The sequence below is a fragment of the Pundamilia nyererei genome, unplaced genomic scaffold (assembly GCF_000239375.1).
Source record: "Pundamilia nyererei isolate P.nyererei 1_Seehausen unplaced genomic scaffold, PunNye1.0 scaffold00120, whole genome shotgun sequence".
Classification (NCBI taxonomy): domain Eukaryota; kingdom Metazoa; phylum Chordata; class Actinopteri; order Cichliformes; family Cichlidae; genus Pundamilia; species Pundamilia nyererei.
Window position 1 is genome coordinate 812515 of NW_005187521.1, and position 21759 is coordinate 834273.

General features: G+C 45.3%; 1 protein-coding gene across 1 annotated transcript in view; it reads right to left on the reverse strand.

The window, feature by feature from the left end:
• Positions 1–473: 473 nt before the first annotated feature.
• ptk7b (protein tyrosine kinase 7b) overlaps positions 474–21759 on the reverse strand; it is an 86487-nt gene continuing 65201 nt past the window's right edge. The window contains exons 2-20 of the mRNA XM_005742402.1: positions 20738–21034; positions 14469–14571; positions 14184–14368; positions 12460–12607; positions 9608–9738; positions 8033–8299; positions 7485–7621; positions 7232–7367; positions 6608–6727; positions 6154–6303; positions 5633–5780; positions 5060–5187; positions 4164–4364; positions 3710–3871; positions 3383–3615; positions 3198–3278; positions 2752–2903; positions 2477–2655; positions 474–2388 (exon numbers count right to left, since the gene is read on the reverse strand). Of these exons, the coding sequence (XP_005742459.1) occupies positions 2228–2388; positions 2477–2655; positions 2752–2903; positions 3198–3278; positions 3383–3615; positions 3710–3871; positions 4164–4364; positions 5060–5187; positions 5633–5780; positions 6154–6303; positions 6608–6727; positions 7232–7367; positions 7485–7621; positions 8033–8299; positions 9608–9738; positions 12460–12607; positions 14184–14368; positions 14469–14571; positions 20738–21034 (3119 nt within the window). The 3' untranslated portion in view covers positions 474–2227. The remainder of the gene's footprint in view (positions 2389–2476; positions 2656–2751; positions 2904–3197; positions 3279–3382; positions 3616–3709; positions 3872–4163; positions 4365–5059; positions 5188–5632; positions 5781–6153; positions 6304–6607; positions 6728–7231; positions 7368–7484; positions 7622–8032; positions 8300–9607; positions 9739–12459; positions 12608–14183; positions 14369–14468; positions 14572–20737; positions 21035–21759) is intronic.

Consider the following 21759-nt stretch of genomic DNA (forward strand, 5'->3'; position numbering starts at 1 on the left):
TGGATGTACTTTTACAAGGTCCATAAGAGTGGTTTAACAAACTACAGCCCAACACTATAAAGTACAAATCCTTTTAGTCCTACTTCTAGCCCCCACCACCACCACCACACACACTTTAATTATGTGTGTGTAACTTGTAGAGACTTGCAAGAGATAAACAACCCACCTCATTTAAGATTTCATCACTTATTCTTAACCTCATATTTTGTTGTAACGCGGCTGCAAGAAGACCGTGTCACACAACACTCTGGTATCAGTGAAGAAGCCACCAGCTCCATGATTTACAACATATTTTCACTTCAATACAAAAAACAAGGCATTTATTTCTCACCACTCCAACACCTTATTTGGGGGTGAACTTGTACACAGCTGAATTACCACATTTTTTTTTTCAAATATTTGTTACAACCTCAGCATAAACACTGAGCTGAAAATATTAAGAAGTTAAAGTAACTGTCACAACAAACTGGGTAAAAACACTGTGAACCTTTATTGACAGCAGCATGTATGCTTTTGTATACATCTGTGATTACTGTGAACATGTGCTGAAGCAGATTTTAAAAAAAGAAAGAGGTCTAGTTGTGAGTGCCTAGCATTCATAAAAACAAAATATTACACTAAAAACAACGTATAAAAACAGGTTCATAAACAAAGGCCATCGCATATGATTAGATGATGTAAAAACAACAACAAACAGAAAGGGAAACGGTTAAGATAATCCTTCATTTACTAGGCACTTAAACGAGCACTGGTGACCTGCAGTCACTCTTTTGACCTCCTTTGTACTTTGTGTTAGCATACCCAGCCGGTTACCAGACTGAACGCACACCGAGATGGACCGTGAGAATGAATACATAGCATAAACCACCTCACAGAAGTACCTTTCTATTACAGTTAAAAAAACAAAAGACAGGACCTTCATCATAAATAACCAGGCACCTGCATGTCCTTCTACACAACATGATATATATATTTATATATATATATATATAAAAAAAAGGGATAATCTTTTAAGTGAAGTTAGTGCAAGGCTTCTAACATTATGTACACACTGCCTGGTGTGATGGTCCGCTTCGCAGCATTGCACAAAACAGGTGGACCAGGAGAGAAACTGTGATTGGACCTCTGGAGAGAATAAAGCAGGTCAAACGTGGCGGCGGGTTCAATTCCTGCAGCTGAGAGGACACGATGGTGTTCGTGTGGTAAAAATGAGTACTCCTACCCATCAGCAGTGACCTGTAAGCACCTCAAAGTTAACAGACAGAGCACACTTATAAAAATGTATAAAGCCCACACTGGCACGATCTCATCCGTTCAACATGTTCCTTGGCTATAAAACATGCTTCTTTGTTGTCGTTGTTCCTGAAGTGTTACCGTAACACGGATCACTTGTTTTCCACAAACCTTCATGCAAAACCCCATTCCTTATCTGTCTGTAGGGACAACAGTTCAGTGCATGTACACACACACACTCACTCAAACACACAAAAGCAAACAATTTGGGGGATTGTACCCGGTGGAGAGAGAGCAGACACCTGAGGGGTCAGGGTGGCGGACTCGGGATGCAGCTCGATGTAATTGCGAGGGGAACAGACCAGTTTAAACGACCTCACTCGACACACTAGTAAAGTGGCTGATTATCTACAGAGGCTTCATCGCTCCACTGCAGTCCCACTGTGCCCCACTTTCTCTTCAATATCCTCTTTAGATTAATGAGAAAACTCCAAGGAGTTAAGTGGTGACGTGACATTTCAGGCAAATCCTTTGCACTAATCAGAGCCAGCGAATGCACCATCATTCCTACAAAGTTAGAGTGTGTGAGTGTGTGTGAGTGTGTGTGAAGGGGCAGAGGCACTGAGGTCGTGAGGCTCCGTGAAACGAAAACGGCCGCAGACGGGCGGGGTCACAGTGGAACCACAGGCGGAGGCTGGAGGTGGGGGAGGATCGTCCATACTGCGGTGAAGGCAAACTCCTGGCACTGCTCGCACGAAGCCATTCATACAAAGGTGAGTGCAGTTCCACTCATATAGCAAACAAGTCTACACTCAAAAAATTGTTGAAATGCATAAAAAATTAAAGTTTTTTTTTTTCTTTTTTCTTCCCCCTCAACTCTCTTCCCTGAAATGTGTGAGACTAAATAATCCAGCATTCCTGTCTGTATTTTAGGGGAAGGGGGGCGGGGCAGAGTTGGTAACAGTTCCTTTCTGCTGTGAGATGATTGGTCACTTCAGACTTTGCTGTCAGAGGGCAGCTCTCCCAGGGCGTGGACGATGTCGGTGAACGAGGGGCGCTCTTTGAGGCTCAGCGCCCAGCAGCGGACCATCAGCTTGTAGATTTTAGAGGGGCATCCGTCCGGAAGGGGTAGCTTCAGCTTTCCTGCCTGGAGACCTGCAGAAAAATGGGATGAGATGCCTTTTAAAGAGCGATTCCCTCTTCCTGGGGTAAAGACAGTAATGTGTTGCAGCGTCAAACTCACCTTCTAACACTTCGTCGTCGCTCAGTTTGGTGTATGGCATTTCCCCATGACTGAATACTTCCCACATCAACACTCCGAAGGCCCACACGTCCGACTTGGTGGAGAAGTCATCTTCAAACACAGACTCTGTTGGGAGCCAGCGCAGCGGGATCCACGCCTGCCTGTAGTGGTAGTACTCACTACACATGTGAACACCAGAGAAATAACAAAGGGATGGAAATATTAACCAGATGATTCTACTCAGAGGAGACTTTATTGTATGTTTTTGAACAGACCTGTTGTAAACGTCCTTGCTGAGGCTGAGTGACGACACTTTGACACGCCTCTGACTGCTGATCAGGCAGTTTCGGGCGGCGAGGTCTTTGTGAACGAAGCGGTGATTGGAAAGATGCTCCATGCCCTGAGCCACCTGAGTGCAGATGGAAACCTGGAGGGGGAAAAGGTAGAGAGACTTTGATAAGAACATAGAAGTTCAAAGTGAGCAAAGTTCAACAATTCCTCAATGGTTACTGTAACTTAACAGTGATGAGTTCAGAAGGTTAAAGGTCAAGCTACAATGGCCTGTTTCAGACAGGATGGCCTACACGATACTGCAGCAGAGCCCAAAGACAAAAATACAGAGCTCTGTATAACAGTTTATTTCCGTTTCCGTTTATTTCAATGGCTTCTGGTGTGCAGAAGGCTGTTATACGTCACTCGTGCTGCACAGATCACTGCTTACTTTGGTCTTGGTGCTGATAGGCTGACTCTTGACTTTGTCATCTTTGCTTTTGGAAATTCTCAGGAACTGCTTTAGATCTCCCTGGCATGAGAAAAGCAGACATAGAGAGCAGTGCGTCAGGTACAAAACAAAATTTCTGCACTTCTTCTGCGTTTGTGCCTGTATGTGTGTTAGTGTGAGATTACCAGGTCATAGTACTCTAGGATCATGTAGTGAGGATCCGCCTCCCTGCAGAGGCCCAGCAGGCGGACCACGTTGGGGTGGCTTAGCTTGGCGAACATTTCTGCTTCCCGGCGGAAGTCGAGTTGGAGCTGCTCATCTCTGGTCTGCAGGCTCTTCACAAGAACCACCGTCTCCTCCTCGCCCTCTTCGATTCCCTTAGCTTTGGATAGCAGCACCTCCCCAAACTCCCCTTTTCCTGAGCAAACATTCACGTGACACACAGCAAAATGTGAGCGCAGAAGCGCAATACACTTTTTTCACAGAAAACAGAGATGCATAGACTACTCTACCTAAAGTCGTGATGGTCTGTAGGTTTGTCCGGGGAAAGTGGAGCTTATCGTTGTTGACGTGGCTATGGCGTTTCTCTGTGGTTGCGATGGTACCCATGTTGGTGAGCGCCACCTCTTCCTGGATCTCAGCAGTGGTGTGGCCGTTCTGTTGGACTGCTCCGCCTGATGAACACAACAAATATTCTACTGGGTCAAAGGTCACAGACGTAGTACAAATATGAATAAATCTGATCGATTTAGAACATGTTTTATATAATATGTTAAAATGCATTGTATATACAGAATATAGAACGGAGGAAACAAACTGATACTTGTTGCTCTGCTCAAAACTTTTTTTTGCCTTTTTACATGTTAAGTGTAATCAATAAAATGAACACAGGGTGGCAGCAAAGATCTTGAAATAGCATACAGGATTATTGTGTAACTGTAACCACAACTTTATCAGCAATCATACCATTAAGGCACTCCATCTCGGGCTCCTCTCCATCCTGGCCCTTCTGCATTCTTTGGGCGTTGCGTCTCTTCTTGCAGTAGAACATGAGTCCCAGGACCACAATGATGTAGGCCACAGCCGCTCCCACCGACAGACCGATTGTTTGGATCATCTTGTAAGGAGCCTTTTCATCCTCTTCAGTCGGGAAATGCACCGGTTTGTCTGTTTGGCACAGGTGAAAATTGGGGCTGACTAAAACGTGGCTAAGAAGTACACTGTGCATGGATTTAAGTCTTACACACACAACAGACTGTGTTACCAGAACGCTAAATCTTTCACCACAGTGAAAGATGCAACACAGTTGATGGTAAAAGCATCAACTTTAGTGTAAACACGAACGTAAACGTTTCATAGAACAGGATTTTAAAAATAAGATTGGAACAAGCGGATGATAGAAAAGGTATTTGTGGTGAATTTTAACACAGTTAAAACCACAAACCGACTTACAAACGTACATACGGTCCTTCCATTTATCTGAGCTGCCCTGTTACAGTCAATTACTTGTCTTTTACAAGGCGCGACAAACATCTAAATTTAATTGTCTCCAAAACAAAAAAGCAAAGCTGGAATACCATCCTGCTACTTTGGGAGAAAAAGAGGTGATGTGGGACACGAGTGCTAGTGCGTGACTGTAATTGCGAAGCTTTATTAGATCCAGCGTCTGCCCGATCCCATCACCTCGGTGACAGCCGTGGCGTCAGAGACGCGCCTGTGGTTATTAACCTGTCCGCACGGATAACAGACAGAGGCTGAAGGTTTAATTAAAGCCTTCACCCTACACTTGTGATTCTGTGCCCATTTGCTCCTGATAAAGCAAAGCCCGTGTATGCAAGTATGTACGAGTGTGCCAAACTCACCCACTACATACAGCTGAGCCACGCGGTCTTTGATGCTGCAGCTGTTTCCGGCCACACAGGTATATTTGCCGGTGTCATCCGTAGTCACGTCCCTGATCACTAGGGAGCCATTGGGCATCGTTTGGAACCTGGAAGAAGGAGCGAGACAGAAAAACACAGAGGTCTCAGTGTCCAATCTGAATCTGATTTTATATCTGCATCATTAAAAATCATCTGATTTAAAGATAATGGCTATAATTTGTGCAATTCAGGGTCAAGAAATGCAATGCTTCAGAATACATTAATATATTTAGCTAACATTACCAAATTAGACCATCAGGGCTATGATTGGCCCAGCACAGGAAAGTGGGGAAAGCGTGTTTAAATAATAGCTTTATTTGCTCTGGCACGTTCTGACGGAGCAAATGAAACGTGAACTCTCATACTCGTTTGTTTCCAAGGTTATAATTCTATGTTAGCACAAGCTAAATCCACAACGAATGTGTGGAGATGGAGCTTTAATCAGTCGTGTCAACTGTGTAATCCTAATCCACGAAGGCTGAGCTGTGGAGAAGACAAATGTGTTTCGTTTACCTTCTGTTATTACTGATGTCCAGCGGCTTGTCTTTACCCACCCAGTGGATGTGAGGCTTGGGATCGCCCGTGGCCTGACAGTGCAGGATCGCAGTGTGACCCTGGTACACCGTCGTGTTGTCTGGTTCCACCTTGAAGCGAACGTGCACTGTTTGTACACAAAAAGCACACACACAAACACGCACAGAAACAAACAAATCATATTAATACAACACTTTAACCACATCTGGGGCGACAGCACCTCTTTTACAGCTTGTGCTGATTGTGGTCACTGTCCTCCCAGATAATCTACAACCCAAACGCAATTCATTAACCAGACTGTAAAAAGGCCACCAACTACACAATAAATGCTGCTGTGTTTGAAACTTAATGGCAATGATCAGTGACCGCCTTGCTATAAAACCACCCTCACATGCACCAAGACCACAAGTCCTCCTGATGTGGGGCTGATGACTAATACAGTAGCGTGGACCCTTTCTTTCACTACTCCCTGCTTCCATGACGATGAGACAGTGGTTTACCGGCTACGGTGAGGGTCACAAAGGCCCGGATCTCCCCCTGGAGGCTGTTGGAGGCGATGCAGGTGTAGTTGCCAGCGTCGCTTCGAGTGACTTTGGTGAAACGGAGCTGGCCGTTTTTCTGCTTGACGTGAGGCGGCAGCTCTCCTCCATCTGCAGGGGGAGCCAGAGAGACACACGGGGACAAGAGCTGGTCTGGTTATCCATGTGGGATTCAAGTGGTTAATTAGACTATTATGGCTACTGCAGATGGAGGAGGGAAGTGATCTGTGGTGATAAATCGCCCTCACGTTGTGTTTATTCTACACAAGTTGCTACATATTCTTGCGGAAATTACATTTGTCATCATAAGCATTGAAGAATTAATGCCTGCTAAAGGGTTCTGGGTGAAATATTGCTCAACAGCCATTCCTCATCAGATCTGAAGCTATAGCAAGTGGAATCAGCGGCAGCAGACCTGTTTTGGACCAGCGGATGGTGGGGGGCTCTCTTCCTTTAGCAGAGCACTGGATGGGGATCTCTTTGTCCAATTCCAAGCACTGGGAAGGCTGCGGGGTTGGGGTGAACTTTAGTTTCTCTGAAACACAAGTAAAAGCACAGCACACGTCACACACGGATGACACTAAGCTGACGCAAATCATGTTCAGACATATTTGGGAAAAATGTGTCAACAGGCACGACGAGCACACAGATCTGATGAGCGTAAAAGCTGAGATCTATCAGAGGTTGAGATCATGGCATGTCACACCTTTTATGAGATCAGATAAGAATTGATCATGGAGATACCACGTTACAAATGGAGGCTAAGCTAAAGCTGCTGTGTGTGAGTCATATTTTACATCTCTGTGGGTGTCCTGCAGGGTCCCCAGATCCACAACACAGTTATAGAAAACCACGCACACAAGCCCACAGCCATGACCACATCGCATTTATTTTTCATCTCAGCGCCGTATTGCTCATCATTCCCTCGCTCATTACACATCATCTTTATCTCCGGGAAATATCTTCAAATAGATTCGGAGCAAACAAAGGATGATCCACTGTATATACTGATCAGCTAAGTGATTCCCACGCATCTTACCGAGCACAGCGACCTTAGCATATCCCGTCAGCTGTCCACCCAGAGTTTTGGTTTGACAGCTGTACACATGTGCATCATAGACCTCCACATTGTTGATCCTGAGCGTCCCGTTAGGGAATATCTTAAACCGGATGTCCTGGTGAGACAAAAAAAAAAGACAAAAAGTTTTAGTAAAACTGTGAAGGCACAAACAGACCAGCTTTCTTCTGTATGTCGTTAAAAGAAAAAGACAGTGAGGAAAGTGAAAACCTACCTCGGGCTGAATGATGTTGCTGCTGCGGAACCAGGTGACCTCAGGTTGGAGGTTGGCTTGAGCGTGACAGTGGAGGTAACCGGGTTTACCTTCTTCTAAATGGCTGTCCTTAGGCATGTCCACCCACACTGGGGGAGCTGTGGACAAAGAGACAACTCTTCAGCTACATATCGCTGCCCTGAAGGAATATCCAATGTGTCAATCACCTAGGCTCACTGAACAGACAAAATACACATTAGCTTCTGTTAGAGGACGCAATGCTCCCAGCATTAATAAACCTACTGTAGGATACATCTGGGATTCTGGATGTATCCTACTAACATTAGCAAGCTTGCGCTCTGCCCTCTCACTTCATGCTCTACGCATCATGCTTCTTAGCTCTCAAGATCCCATCTTCCTTTTAAATGCCTGCAACACCACAGTTACAATCTAAACTTTGATCATCTCCGTGTATACATACAAACGACAAACAACCACTTTAAAAGTACTTTCTGTACTTAGTTAAAGTGAATTTAGGGTGCATTTAAAGTGGTCTTTGTAGGACTTACTGGCCACAGTGAAGGTGACCTCCTGTATCCTGCGTCCAGCCTTATTCTCGGCCACGCAGGTGTAGGTGCCCGAATCTCCCTTCTCCGTGGGACTGAAGACCAGATATTTCCCATCTTGGTGTACTCGGCCCTCTGTGGGCACCCGCTGACCTTCTCTCTCCCACCACACCACTGGCGGAGGTTTGCCACGTGGGGCGTTGCATTCTACCTGCTGCAGGCTGTTCACTGTGAAAACCTTCGACGCCCGGGGCACCATGTCTTCTATTTCTGTAGCGGGAACCAGAGAGAGCGAGCAAATGTTACGAACTGACTTAGCAATTCAAATGCTGACGCTGATTCATTAGAGGACCGCTAATAATCATCAACCTGTGCTTTAACCTTGTACGAGCCTAAGATCTAAATCAATTAATGAGAAGAAAACACATTTCTCAGCAGATGAAATAGAAGCAGAGCTGCGAGAAGAGGGAGGGCACTGAAATGAATGAGGCGGAGCCACGATGGGAGCGACTGTTTCAACTTGTCCCTAAACACTGAATTCTACTGTGACACAATCCCCTATAATGCCTGCAGGGATTAGCATCAGATTAAGTGAATTAAGGTATTTAAATGGAGCTGTGGTTCACTGGGTTAAAACTGCAGATACAGTTGTACCTTGTTAATCCAAAACCCTTGTGGGGAGAAAAGGGGCTGCTGGAGAGGGGAAGGGAAAAAAAAAGTGCCCGGGACATTGAAATGCAAAGAAATTTTAGCCCTGAGCTTATTCAAAATATTTGACGTGCGTGCACTTGCATTTCAAAAAGCTGGCTGATTAGTAAGATGAGAAGATACTACAGTCATCTTGTTGTAGTTTCAACCTCAATGAGCTGTTTTAAAGTTGTTTCAAGAGGTTATCTGGGAAGACGCGGCGCAAGGAAAGAGCCGGCTTTGTTAGTGCATGCACAATATTAAAACAGCTTCACTGTGTTTGGACTTGTATATAATTTGGTTCCTTTTAACTTCTTCTTCTTTTGCACCACCAAAGACTTTTATTTGTTGTAGTCTTAAAATGTCATTTTCACATTACACTGATTTATAACACTTTAGAAACAGTCATCTCATGCAAGGAAAGCTGCAGCGTGTTTTAATGACGTTCGGCATTTCACAACCTCCTAATTACACTGCTCATTACCCTGGTTGAGTCACACTGATGAGTTATCTAATGTAACATCTACTGCTTGAGTAAAGCGAGTGCCAGGTGCTGTTCACTTTGGAGGAAACTTGATGGGTTAAAAATGCTTGGAAAACAGCTGGACGCTTAGGGGAAACAATATGAAGGGGAAGCAGCAAAATGCTTCTGTACGGCGCGTGGTAGTGGATGCAGCTGGGCCGGATGTCAATACAGGAATGTGATTATCATCGGAGAGATCTGGGCACTAAGTGAAAGCGGCAGAAGAAGGAGGAGGAGGGAGGGGGGATTAGAGCAGGAGAGATGGAGGGCAGTGTTCATATGTAGCCCGTTCCACTCGGATTATAGGATAACAGGGGTTTCTAATTGTTTACGCTCGAGTTTTGTATGTGTGTACGTGTTTGAAATACCAGCTATGAGGAGGGAGGCCTCCAGCGTAACCTGTGATCCTCTGAGGCCGCGACCGACACATCTGTAGGTCCCCGTGTTCCTGGGCTTGACCTGGGTGATCAGCAGCGTCCCGTTGGATAGAAGGAAGACTCTGTAGAAGAAGAGAAAGAAACAATCTCTCTCAATCACTGATCCACAAACAACATTTCGCACATTCTTCGCAGAGAAAAGCACAGCGGAGAGAAGATTTCTGCACAAATACAGCCAACGAACCTCAAATCTTTCTCAGTCTGCATCTGCAAACCTTTCTTAGAGGTTTCGCTTTGACCTGCAAGTCAACTGCCCGAAAATTTGGACTTTCCATTCTAATTTGGCCCAATTCAGTAAACCCAAGCCATCTGCTGCTCTAAATCTGTAGAGGTAAATGCTAAGAATCTGTCCACGGAAAACAAAGAAACAAATGTGTCCTACATTTTGAGTTAATTAAAAAGAAAAAAAAATCTCGTGCTTCAGGAGGCCTGTCCTGACAGCTGGCCCCTGGAGTCTGTCAGGCCGATGGGAGTATCAGTGTCAGTGATGGACAGAATGAGGAGTAATTAAAGGCAGACCTTAAACCAGCTTCGGGGATGACAGAAAAGGAGCTGAGCATCCGGCACAGCAAAAACAGAAGATCCCAAGTCACTGCAGAGCTCATGGGAAAAACAAATACTCGGAGAGGAAAAAGGAAAGCCACTGCAGAATGATCTGCATTCCCTCAGAAGAGTTTTCCAAAAGCGGGGATTCATATAAGAATATCTAGTTCCACAGTGGATTCCCTCAGGAAAAGTGAGATTTCTGTGTCATCCCTTCTTCTTTGTTTAGGAGAAAGAGGGAAATGAGCTTTGGAAGCTGGTGTACATTTCCACCTGTGAGACGGAGAACTAGTCTGTGGAAACAGGCCAAAATAACTAGAAAACAAAATGAGCAAAGAGCGATTTTTAAAGGCAATCACGAGTATGGTTTCACACGTTTGACCCGTGGGGCAGAAACTGGCTGCAAAAAAATAGCCTTAAGCTCCAGATGGTGTGTGTGTGGGGTTTTTTTTTCTTGGTTTCACACATTTGGAAAAACAGTCTACACTAGTTATTCATTCATTCGCTAGGGGAGGTTATCTAAACAGCCTAAGTGCAGACACAGATGATATCACTGCAGAGAGCTGCGTAACTTAGGGACTATAATCAGCCCAGATCAATAAACTAAATCACACAAAACACCAGGCTGCTGTGGAATAACCTAGCCACAAAGAGGTTAGGCTTTCATGCTTATTACTGAGTCCTCATCACTGCCTAGGTGACCAAACCTGCCTCTGACAGGCTCATTACACAAATGACTAACTATTGATATTGGAGTCATTCACCCTGCCTAGCTCAACGAGCACAGTAATCACTTCAAAATAGAAAAGCAGGATTGTACTCTACGTGCGGAACGGGCTCATGTATAAGCATGAGGCGCTATGAAAGCTGGCATGATATATAGAAATTTATTATGAAGTCCTATTTATAAAGACGGGGGATATGCTGGTAATCTGAGTGTAGCTCGAGGGTCTTTTCCTCTCAGAGCGTGGACACTGGAGACCTGCAGACTTCTCTGATAGGTTACAGAGAATGGGTTTGTTCCAGTGATGTGCAGACTGAAGAAAATAAACTTTACCGTGCTTTTTTCCCAGTAATAACATTCCTCAATGTGCAATTTATCTTGAGCTTTGTGTTGAAACAGCACATAGAGAGGCAAGAGCCCGATGCTGGGGTTCCACCTCATCGGGCTCATAGGAATACCAATGGCTGCACACTCAGATACACAGGAATCATGCTTATATGATGGTAAGGAGAAGGAAGAGGGGTGAAAAGGGGTGGATGCAAGATGGAAGAGGAGGAATCGTAGTTAAGACGTACAGCGCTGAGCAAAAGCCTTGAGCCACATCTCATTTCTTTATATTTTACTAGAAAAGATATATAATAGGTAGAGTGGTTTAGTTAAACATACATAAGCATAAATGGAAATAAGGTATATAAGGCAAAAACAGCCCAATTTATCAAATTATCAGTCACTGTTTGGTGTGACCACCTTTATTCTTCAACAGGTCTGGGCTCTCGGGAGGCCAATCCATGACTGATAGTGTTCCAGTGCGTGTTCTTCTATCCAGGTGTGCTTTTACTGCATTGGCAGTGTGTTGGGAATCATGCTGCAAAGCCTGTACTCTCTTGTTCAGGCTTTCTTTCACCACATTTTACAGATGGTTGTAGGCACTCACGACAGCCACACTTCCACTGAGGCCATTTCTGATGAGGCGTCAGTAAACAGTAGATGGATCAACAGAAGGGCCAGATGCATTTCTCAAGTCCTGCACATGCCGGTCACTTCTTTCCTCCTTCTGTCCAGTTTCCTCAAATTCGTAAGAACACACATCAAACTGTGCTGAAATATGATTCACTTTGTTGGTGTGGAAACACTATTTTATCCCTGAAACTGTCATCATTTTTTTTCTTTGCTCGGTTATCTCTTATATATAAACACTACACTGGTTCATCCCTGGAATTAGGTGTCTTTTGTGTGCTTGAATGATTCATATGAATGTTAAGTGGCTTAAGAAACAAACCTTCCTTTGAAAATGGCCATGGACAAGGGGAAAAAAGTCAAATAGGAGCCAATGTCGAAAGAAAAATTAAAGTCTGGAGAACTATTGCTCAAGGTCACTTTAATAAATTATACCAAGGTCTTGCTCCTTGAAGGAAAAATAATAAAGAAATGAAAAGTGACTCACGACTTTTACACAATATTGTATGATGAGAAACAACAAAGTGACACAGAGGGAAAGATTTAGCACTCAACATACCTGGACTTGTTTGCCAGCAGCTCGTTTTCGTGGTACCACTCCAACGTGGGCGCCGGCTCTGCAGTGAACTGGCAGTGGAACACAGCCTCCCCGTTCCTCACTACCACCTGGTCCTCAGGAGTGACCACCGGCCGCGGGAAGCTCTTATCTGTTAGAGAGGTAGAACATCTGTATGATTACAGGCAACGGACCATCAAGTTCCATCTGCGTGGACGCTCGTGCATCACACCAAACTACTCCGGCTTTATTAAAAGCTGCCAACAGCAGCAGGAGGCTGGTGAGCCAGCAGTGTTCAGGTGGCAGTGTGTCAACACCACAGGGGCCCCTAGGACAGACTTAATGAGGTCAGAAAACAGAACCGGCAGCTTCCCTGCCTTTTCTCTCTCTCTCTTTTTTTTTTTTTTCGCTCTTACAGATCGTAGAATCACACATAAGAGATAATCTTTTTCTTTTCTGCAATGCTCCATAAACTAGTTATTCCTGGAAAACAGGGTTAGAAACAGCTCCACAGGAAAGAAGAAAAACTCAGTGCAAAATCCGCAAACCCCAGTTTTAAATTACATATTAAATCAATCACTGAGTTTTAAATGACCTGAAAAATGCTTCAGCTGCTGCATTTTTCCTTATGTTCACTTTCATTTGGCCCTTTCTACCAGCCACAAGCAGACCTCTCAGTGTTAGCAAACACTGCTCAGACCTGCCAAAACTTCAGATTAAGTCTGGTACAACCTAAAGGAGGAGTAATAGCTACACAGATTTTACTAAATTGTTACACTCCGGATGCAAAGCAGAAGGACGTCGAGTTAAAGCACACGCACTAGGAAGAGATCGGGAAAACACGTGAGTATCAGCAGAGCTGCTGAAGGAATGGTGCCAGTAGCAGTTATAGGACATTACGAGTGGTTTGAGTGAAGATAAAGAAAGGCGTGCATTCAGAGCACACCTGGCCCACCCAGGACGTCAACGGGAAGCCTCAGCCTACGATCTGAGAGCGTGCACTGAAAACCAGTTTAAATCTGTCAGCCTTTTCCTTAAGGTTAAGCCCTATAGAAGAGCAGAGGGTGGTGACACCGTAACCTGAAACTGAACAATTATCCTTTCTTTCTCAACACAGGTGCTAATCCGATGTCTCTGTGTTGCAGGTGGCTATGTGAAGCGGAACAGGGCGTCAGGTTTCTCATGCTGATTGAGTGCTGTGCTGCAAACCTTATACACGGGGGAGAAACGGAGCAAACAACACGACGAGAGCTTGTAGGAAAGAACCTACCTGTAGAATAAACTGTAGCAGAGGTAGTTGTTGTTAGACACACGGAGGAGACCCTGATGCTGAGGGAGCTGCTGTTATTGTTCTTTTAAGGCATGTTACAATACTGTTCTGTATGTGTGGGTGGTGTGGGAGGAAGTCGCTAACAGACTTAAAGGTAATCACATTACACGCACTGTAACTTTTTTCTGCTTCCTGCTTTCTCTCACCACTAATGCTCTTTAACCACACACACCTGGTCGTCTCCATTTCCAGGTGCGGAAATGTGGGAAACTCACTACATCCTGAAAACCTTTGATTAGTGACCTACAATCAATTAGTGGATCGAGTAGCACACCTGACAGCAAAGTAAAATCAATATGGTATCATCTTACAGCCCTAATGTTTCTCTATAATATATCATATGTCAGTTTTATATTCTTGCAGATCTGATATTTGTTGCACAAGGTCACACACACACCTATAATGTTAAGAGTGTAGTTGGTGTTACTGCAGACGTGCCCAGCTGCATTTTTGGCGCAGCAGTAGTACAGGCCATTATCATCCGGACTGGCATTCTTGAAGGTGAGCGTCCTCTCTTTATTGTTGATCTGATGAGTTTTCTCCGTCAGCTTCACGCCGTCCTTGAACCACTGGCATGTCGGCCTGAGAAGCAGCAGGATGAGGAAGAGAAAGAGGAAGAGAAATCGTTCTGAATACCGTCTCATAAACCTGAATTTTGATCTTGAAGTGGGAGGAGACTCACCGGGGATGTCCATCAATATCACAGCGCAACGTGACCAGCGAAGAGTTCTCCATCTCCCTGTCAGAGACGGGTTCCTTCAAAATCACACCTCCGCTCTCCAACCCTGCAGTGATAGAAGAGGCAGGAAAATCCCGTAAGTGATGGAAGGGAGCACAAGAGGACAGGGGGAACAGCTGAGGAGAGGGACAGGAGGAAAAATTGAGTTAAGTGGTCGCCCTGTCCTCATGCGACACATGACGACGCTAATGAGTGCAGCAGGGACGAGGCGAGAGCGGGGAACATCGCTGCGACAGCACTATGACTCCACATCTACCACATTAGTGGGTCAGCTTACATCAGCATACCACAGTCCTGCACTCACCACAGTAATTCAAGTCCTTGAGGCGCTTTTCAAATGAAAAGTTCATTAACTGCTAATAGCGACACTCTGCTGTCAGAGCGGCCCATGAAATAAGGCAGCAGTGAACATGTTGTGACAAAGCACCTGCTAGTTATAATTTTAGAAATCCTTCAATTGTGCGCCCATCAAAAAAAAACAGTTCTTCAAAACTAATTATGTGTGTTTACATTATTGCATCAAGGGAGAAATGAATGCCACAACAACGCGATGAAAGACAAGAAGGCTGATCGCTTGCGTCTCGGTGATAGATGAACAAAAGAACAAAGGAAGAAAAACAGATTGTGGGAAAGTGATCCGCATTAGTCCCATACATGGAAGCAGGCTTTTGCAGGCAGAAACAAAGAGCACATTAAGGATTTCGCCCAGTACACATGTGCAGATAGGGCGTCAAACCTGACATCAACAAAGCTTTCCTTCATCCTGCTCAAGTCCAAGATTCTTCAACATGTTCAGGTTGGCGAGACAGATAAAAAGTTGTTACATAGAAAGACAAAAGCTAGCTAGTGACAGCTTAGATTTAGCTGCAGTACCATCTTAGCACACCTTGCTGGAATTCCCCTTCTCCCACTGTTGACTACACAAACACTTGGTGTTTACACTGAATGAGAACAAGGGCTAATTGTTATTTACGTGACAGTATAAAGGCTGAGGTATGATGTGCAGAGACTGTGTAAACACTGCGGTTAGTGGGTGAAATCACTGAGAGAGCATGTTTGTTTCGGTTGCCCCCGATTTCTACACGAGTCCGTGGGGGTTTTGTGTATGTATGCTGTGCATGTATTAGTGTAAGACAACCCACTAACGCTGCGCCATTCCTATGGCCCTTGGCTGAACAGTGCTGCTGCAGTGTGGATCATGTATGAAATATGCATGGTATGAGCCCACCTGAGAGAGCGATGGAGAGGGAGGGAGGGAGGGAGGAAGGACGCAGCACCCCTGTGAGGTCACAAGGGGCGCTAGAGGGAAAACTGTCACAATGAATTACTCAGGAACTGGCAGTGCTGTGCAGCCTGAGGGGATCATGGGAAACCATCTCTACAGCAACAGGGCTTCCATTCTCCTTCCTTATATCCCATCTGAGCCGTGCACTGCTCATTACCTCCCTCCTACCACAGACGGCCAACAACAGTGTGTGTGTGTGGAAGCATAGCTCAGCAGTGGAGCAAGTATGTGCGTGTGTTTATACATCTGTTTGTACATGCAATGGTGTATGCGAAACACAGCTGACGATGCTCTGCCTGCGAGCCTGAGTGCATGTGTGCAAGTGTCCTCAAATATCTGACAGTTCAGCAGATGCAAATTAGTTGTGTGTCTCATTCAAGGCCATTCCAGGCAATAGCTCCACTAACTCGAGGAGGAGGAGGTAATGAAGGGCAACTGCGCTATCGAGGCCTAAGGCCCGACGCTCAGACCTGTTATTAGCGAACTGAAAGCAGAAAGCGACCCACAAAACCAGACGGGGAGACGATGAATCACTGAAGACGAGGGCGTAAGAAAAAGTTTGACGGAATAACAAGTCTTATTAGCGAGGGTGAGTACGAGTGGCAGTCAGATTAAACGTCATCTGCAAACAAAGCATTGTATCGACTCGGCCGGAGGAACAGGAGAGTGGGTTCAGTATCAGGGAGGGTGTCATCTGAATTCATGTATCAGATGCTCATTTGCATGTTCAGGAATAAAACAGCGAGCAGCACGAGAAATACCAGACGCGCTGTTTGGCTAATCAGAGCCTTCAACAGAGATTTGCAAACAACAGCAGACAACACACTCTGCCTTGTGTATCTAAAGTTTCTACCAGTCCTGACCCATTTTCTTCTGTGGCACGTTAAAACCGATTCTGGCTATCCACTTAATTTTCAGTTTGACCTGGATTTTCTTTCTTTCTTTTTAAACCAGCCTCACGTTCTTACCACTCACAGCTCCATTCACAGCTCAGGTTTCTCCAGCTGTCCGCTCGACAAACAGAAGGCACTCTTTCATAACCTATTAGTGGCAAATGCTTCCCCATAATCCCTCTCAGAATGCATGACTAAGTGTTGGAGCGGGCCTGGCGGCTAACGGCATAATTAGGAGCCTATAATTATTATGTTGGAGGCAGAACAGGAAGCGCTATCAACACGGGATGATAACGGATGAACGTGAGGATATCATCAAGACAGATGATCGGACGGCTCGTTCAGTCATCGCTCTGAAAAGCAGCTGAATGCATGTCCGTCTCTTTCACTCAGTGAGCTGATTCGTTGCCATAGAGAAGGGTTTCTGCAAAACGGCTGGGGATTTCATTTGATTGACAAAACCATATGGGGATGAAAATAACCAAAACATATGGCATAGTGTCCTCGTATTGTAAACATCGCTATAAAACCAAAAACCCCCAAAAAAACAGTGGTGTGGCAGATTCCAGGGGAAAATTGTTAACTGAGCCAGCTCGGTGTTAGACGAGGTGTCAGATTTTATCAGCTGTGGCTGACAGGGGTCAGCAGGCCAGGATGCAAACTGCAGGGGAGAGATGCTGCTGCAGCGACAAGACAGAGACAGGAGGAAGGAGGAGGAAAAATGAGACGCTGACACAGGAGCAAAGTCACTCTACAGGAGAGAAGCTGACGGATGGAGCCCGGGTCATTAAACATGAAGAGCTGCGTTTTGTCAGCTCACAAAAGACAGCAAGAAAAAAACAAAACAAAAACATCCTTCTGTAGGAACTGTGAGAAACGAAATGGGGAAAACTAGAGCTGTACTCATGGTCTGTACGGACTCTTTAAAAATGTGTCTGCTGAACAAATGTGGGTTAAGGACACATGCTGTGTGACTAAGCCAAGACGGCGTGCGCATGCCTACTCATGCGCGAGTGACTGAATAGGGAGGAAAATGTGTTTCTACTCAATCTTCTCCTCATTGCTGCGTGCTGCTGTATGACACTGACATCCAAAAACACCGTCCGTGTGTGTCTTCTGAAAGCCGTGCCTCCAGGAGCAACAAGCACGCTGACGAAAGCGACGCCTGAGCCCGGTCTCGCCATGGAGACCCAGTGACCGGGCGGGACAAAAGGGTGAAGGGGGCGCGCGGGGGGGGCTAAAACCTCTATTGGTGAAAACAAGAGGGGGGATAATTACTCTGAATAATTCTCAGCTGGCAGGACTTGCCCACCCACCATTGAAAGGAAAAATAAATTAACCCTCTCTCGTCAGTGGGGGAGGGGCGGACGAATGAACTCCAGAAATGTCCCTGATACAGTACATATGGAAAACCCCACTACCACCACCCCCTACAGTCCACATTCACTACCAAGCACGCAAAGTAGCGTACACATGAGTGAGTGCACGGTCAAGATTAATGCCAGAAGACGTCTACTTTAAAGCTGCACGAGCTTGACCGCTTGTTAAAACTGTATATGAGTGGAAATATGACAACAGCCACCATAGCGTGGTCTGATCCACTTAAAGTGAGCCGGACAGCCAAACCGCAGATAATGATGCAGAGGTAAACGTGTTGATACGCACACACAGACGTAGCATCCAAAAGTGGTTAGGGATGATTTACTATTGCAGTTTGAGCATCTGGTTGAGAAAAGTGTGCACTAAGCTCCTAAATAACATTGTTTCTTGTTCGTAGATGTTTGTTATCTGAAGCTATGCCTGAGGAATCCACTTATGTGATTTCTTATCAAGCTGACTCAGGCTATTACCATTTTTACAGGAATGGTAATGTGCGGTGCATTAATAACTTCATAACCAGCATCTCAGCTGTGTGCCGGTTTCTTAGGTTGTCTGTAAAAAGTGCCTAATATGATGCTCCAACATAAACCACCGAGAATCCATTCATTCATTGTCATCCATGCATCAAATAGAGTGAACGGGGACACCGTGGACAGGTCGCCTATCTGTCACAGGGCCAACACACAGAGATAATCACGCACACGCTCTCATTCACACCTACGGTCAATTTAAAAATCACCAAATAACTTAGCCAAATGCATGTGTTTGGACTCTAGGAGGAAGCCAGAGCGCCCGCAGAGAAACCACACAGACGCGGGTGAACATGCAAACCCGACACAGAAAGGGCCCAGACTGGATTCAAACCCAAGACCTCCTTGCTGTGAGGCAACAGTGCCGCAGACACAGCTGTGTCTCTAGTTTTTATTGACTGAACAGCGCCCCCAGTGGCAGGCAACAACAGAAAGTCAATACTCTTCTAATGACTCCTGTAACATTCTTAACTTTACATCAAAATCACATGTTTACAGACTGGTACCAACAAAGTCTGTGCCCCAATTTTTGTGAGCTAAATTCAGGTCTTTAATTGGTCCGTTGCTCAGCACTCTATGGCAGTTTAGATGTAGCTTGCTAACTTAGCTTGGCAGCATTAGCAGACAACTTAGCAGCCAGTTCTCGCATCCAAACGTACGCACAGACTTCTAGAAAAATCTATTTACAAAAGCAAACTAATGTTTATTACGATCGATGTGTGTCATGAACCGGGACCAGACTGTGCAGCGTCAGCGCTCACGTCAAAGAACGGGCACATTTGTGTGAGCCCGACTGCTATCTACACCGATCAAAAAGGTACGACCACTCTTATATAAACATTTCCACGGTTAAATGAGTTCAGCCTATTTATATTGCATGCCCTTCCTTTCAAGAAAACTATGCCTTGCTTTTCCAGTGCGTGGGAATGTTAATGGCTTGGCAGATAATGCAGTTTATTCTGCTCTGGAGAACTGGTGCTTCATGTCTAACTTGTTTCTTTTCTATTAAGTCTGTGGGAGTAAGTCGGTTGAGCTTCATTCACACACTAGATCATGTTCAATTGCAACACATGTGAGCGGTTCCCGTCAGATCGGACAGGGTTTGGGAAAAACCGATGGGCCTCTTTGGTCTTTTGGCTACAACTGCAAGCACTCAGAGAGAGACGGTGCTCGACATCACACGCCTCAAATATCCACTTGTGGAGACACATCATAGAGAGGGAGTTAAACCGCTGCTCTCTCCCTCCATCCGTCTCTCAGTTTACAACTAGGAGGTCTGGACACTCATCTGTTCTTGTAATCACCCTTTGAACAAGCACCATCACAGCAAAGACAAACCTCCAGGCTGAATGTAGCAAGAGAGGGGAACATATTCCAGATGGAATCATTTTTCGCCCGCTTTGCCTGCTTTTTTTTTCTCCTTTCCCTCTTTCTACCATCACTGAAAACTCTGTTTGTATGACACAAAGGCTTTACAGTAACAACTGGTACCTGAGGGCCTCTGACGAGACCCAAACAAGGTTGTTATTTATCCCAAACAGAGCTGTGCAGAATTTCCCAGCTTCCTCTGCTCTGAAACTTAAGCGGGTCACTGAGGTTTGGTTATGAAGCTAAATAACAAAATTAAGACACTAGCGTGCTTCCCCTTAATTTGACAACACATTTAGAAGGTGAAGATGTGAAAAGCATGACACAAATAAAAAAACTGGAGCAGACAGACCTGTGCTAATCTAAACCGAAATAATTATACTGCTTTAAGGTGAACTAGACTGTTCAGTAATTTCCTGACAAAAAGCCCTTTGAGAGTATATGAGAAAGAGAGTGTTACACAACGGAGAGGAAAGACAAGCAACAAAAAAAACACATGCTTGGTGGCGCACATATCCAGTTTCCTATAGAGAGGAGAAGCCACGAAGAATAAGGCAACAAGGTGGAAACATTCCTTCAGCTTACACTACCCCGTCATCTTATACTGCAACTTTTGTTTGGCTTTTTTGATCCAGAAACTGGATGCACACCCTTGTTGCCATTATGAAACCCTGTCAGTTGGTAATTTTCACTTAAGAGGGTTGTTTTATTTCCTCCGTCAAAGGAAGGGAAAATGGCCTGAAACTCAACACTCACACTTGATATTGAAGGAGGCGTTGTTGGAGTGGAGCGCTTCTCCTGTGGCCGTGTTTTCCGCAACGCACTCGAAGTTTCCTGCGTCCAGCCGCCGATCCACGGCGCTGAATTTGAGGTTGCTGCCCTCCTGGAAGCGCCTCTCGCTGTTCTCCAGGGGCTGGCCGTTGTGAAGCCAGCTGTATCTGATGTCGGTCGGATCGCTGACCTCGCAGCGCAGCATGGCGCTGCGGCCGTGCAAGGCATCCTGGGATTTGGGCTCCTTGGTGAACTGAATGGCAGCGGCCTGGATGGACAGAACTGGAAAGGAGGAGAAAAGGGAGAAAGAGGGGAAAGTCAGATTAGAATGGGGCTGCTGTTAACGTTTTACTGCTTTTTCCGTTCATTAAGTGTACGCCATAGCAACCACTTAGCCCTGTGGAGGAATGTGATGTTTAGACAATAATGGCTAGCTGTGAATTATTTTCTCGTAAAATCATCAGCCTCTGCGCCGGGGGAAAATACCTTCCCTGTTAGATAGACTGTGATGTGAGTGGGTGCTCTGACACTCAAACATCACACGCCCACGGTCACATGCTGTCATCGGCTCAGGAAGACGTGTCTCTTAAATTAGACGTGATGTGCTTCGCACACAAAGACACAGCCTCGCGTACACTTGAATCTTTTATTGTCCCTCGTGGTGCTGCGGACAAGATTTGTGTGTGAGACATGTTTTATGCTCTACTAATCCACGTCTCAGAGGATTATCGGTCCGTTCAGTTTTGTTTCGTGCTCTCAGTTAAACGTGAAAGTACCGTTGTAGCACAAATCACAAAAGTCTCTGCCAAACAGACGGAGGAAACAGAAGACAAAGCCGACCCACTGTTTGTATACTGTTGTGAAGCATATGTGAAATTTGGATTCATCACTTCATAAGACCTGTTTGCCTCTGATTTTTAGTCCATTTCTTTGTAATTCATCATACAACAGGCTATTCAGTGGTTTCTTCACAGCCACCCTCCCACTGACGCCATTCCTGATGTGGC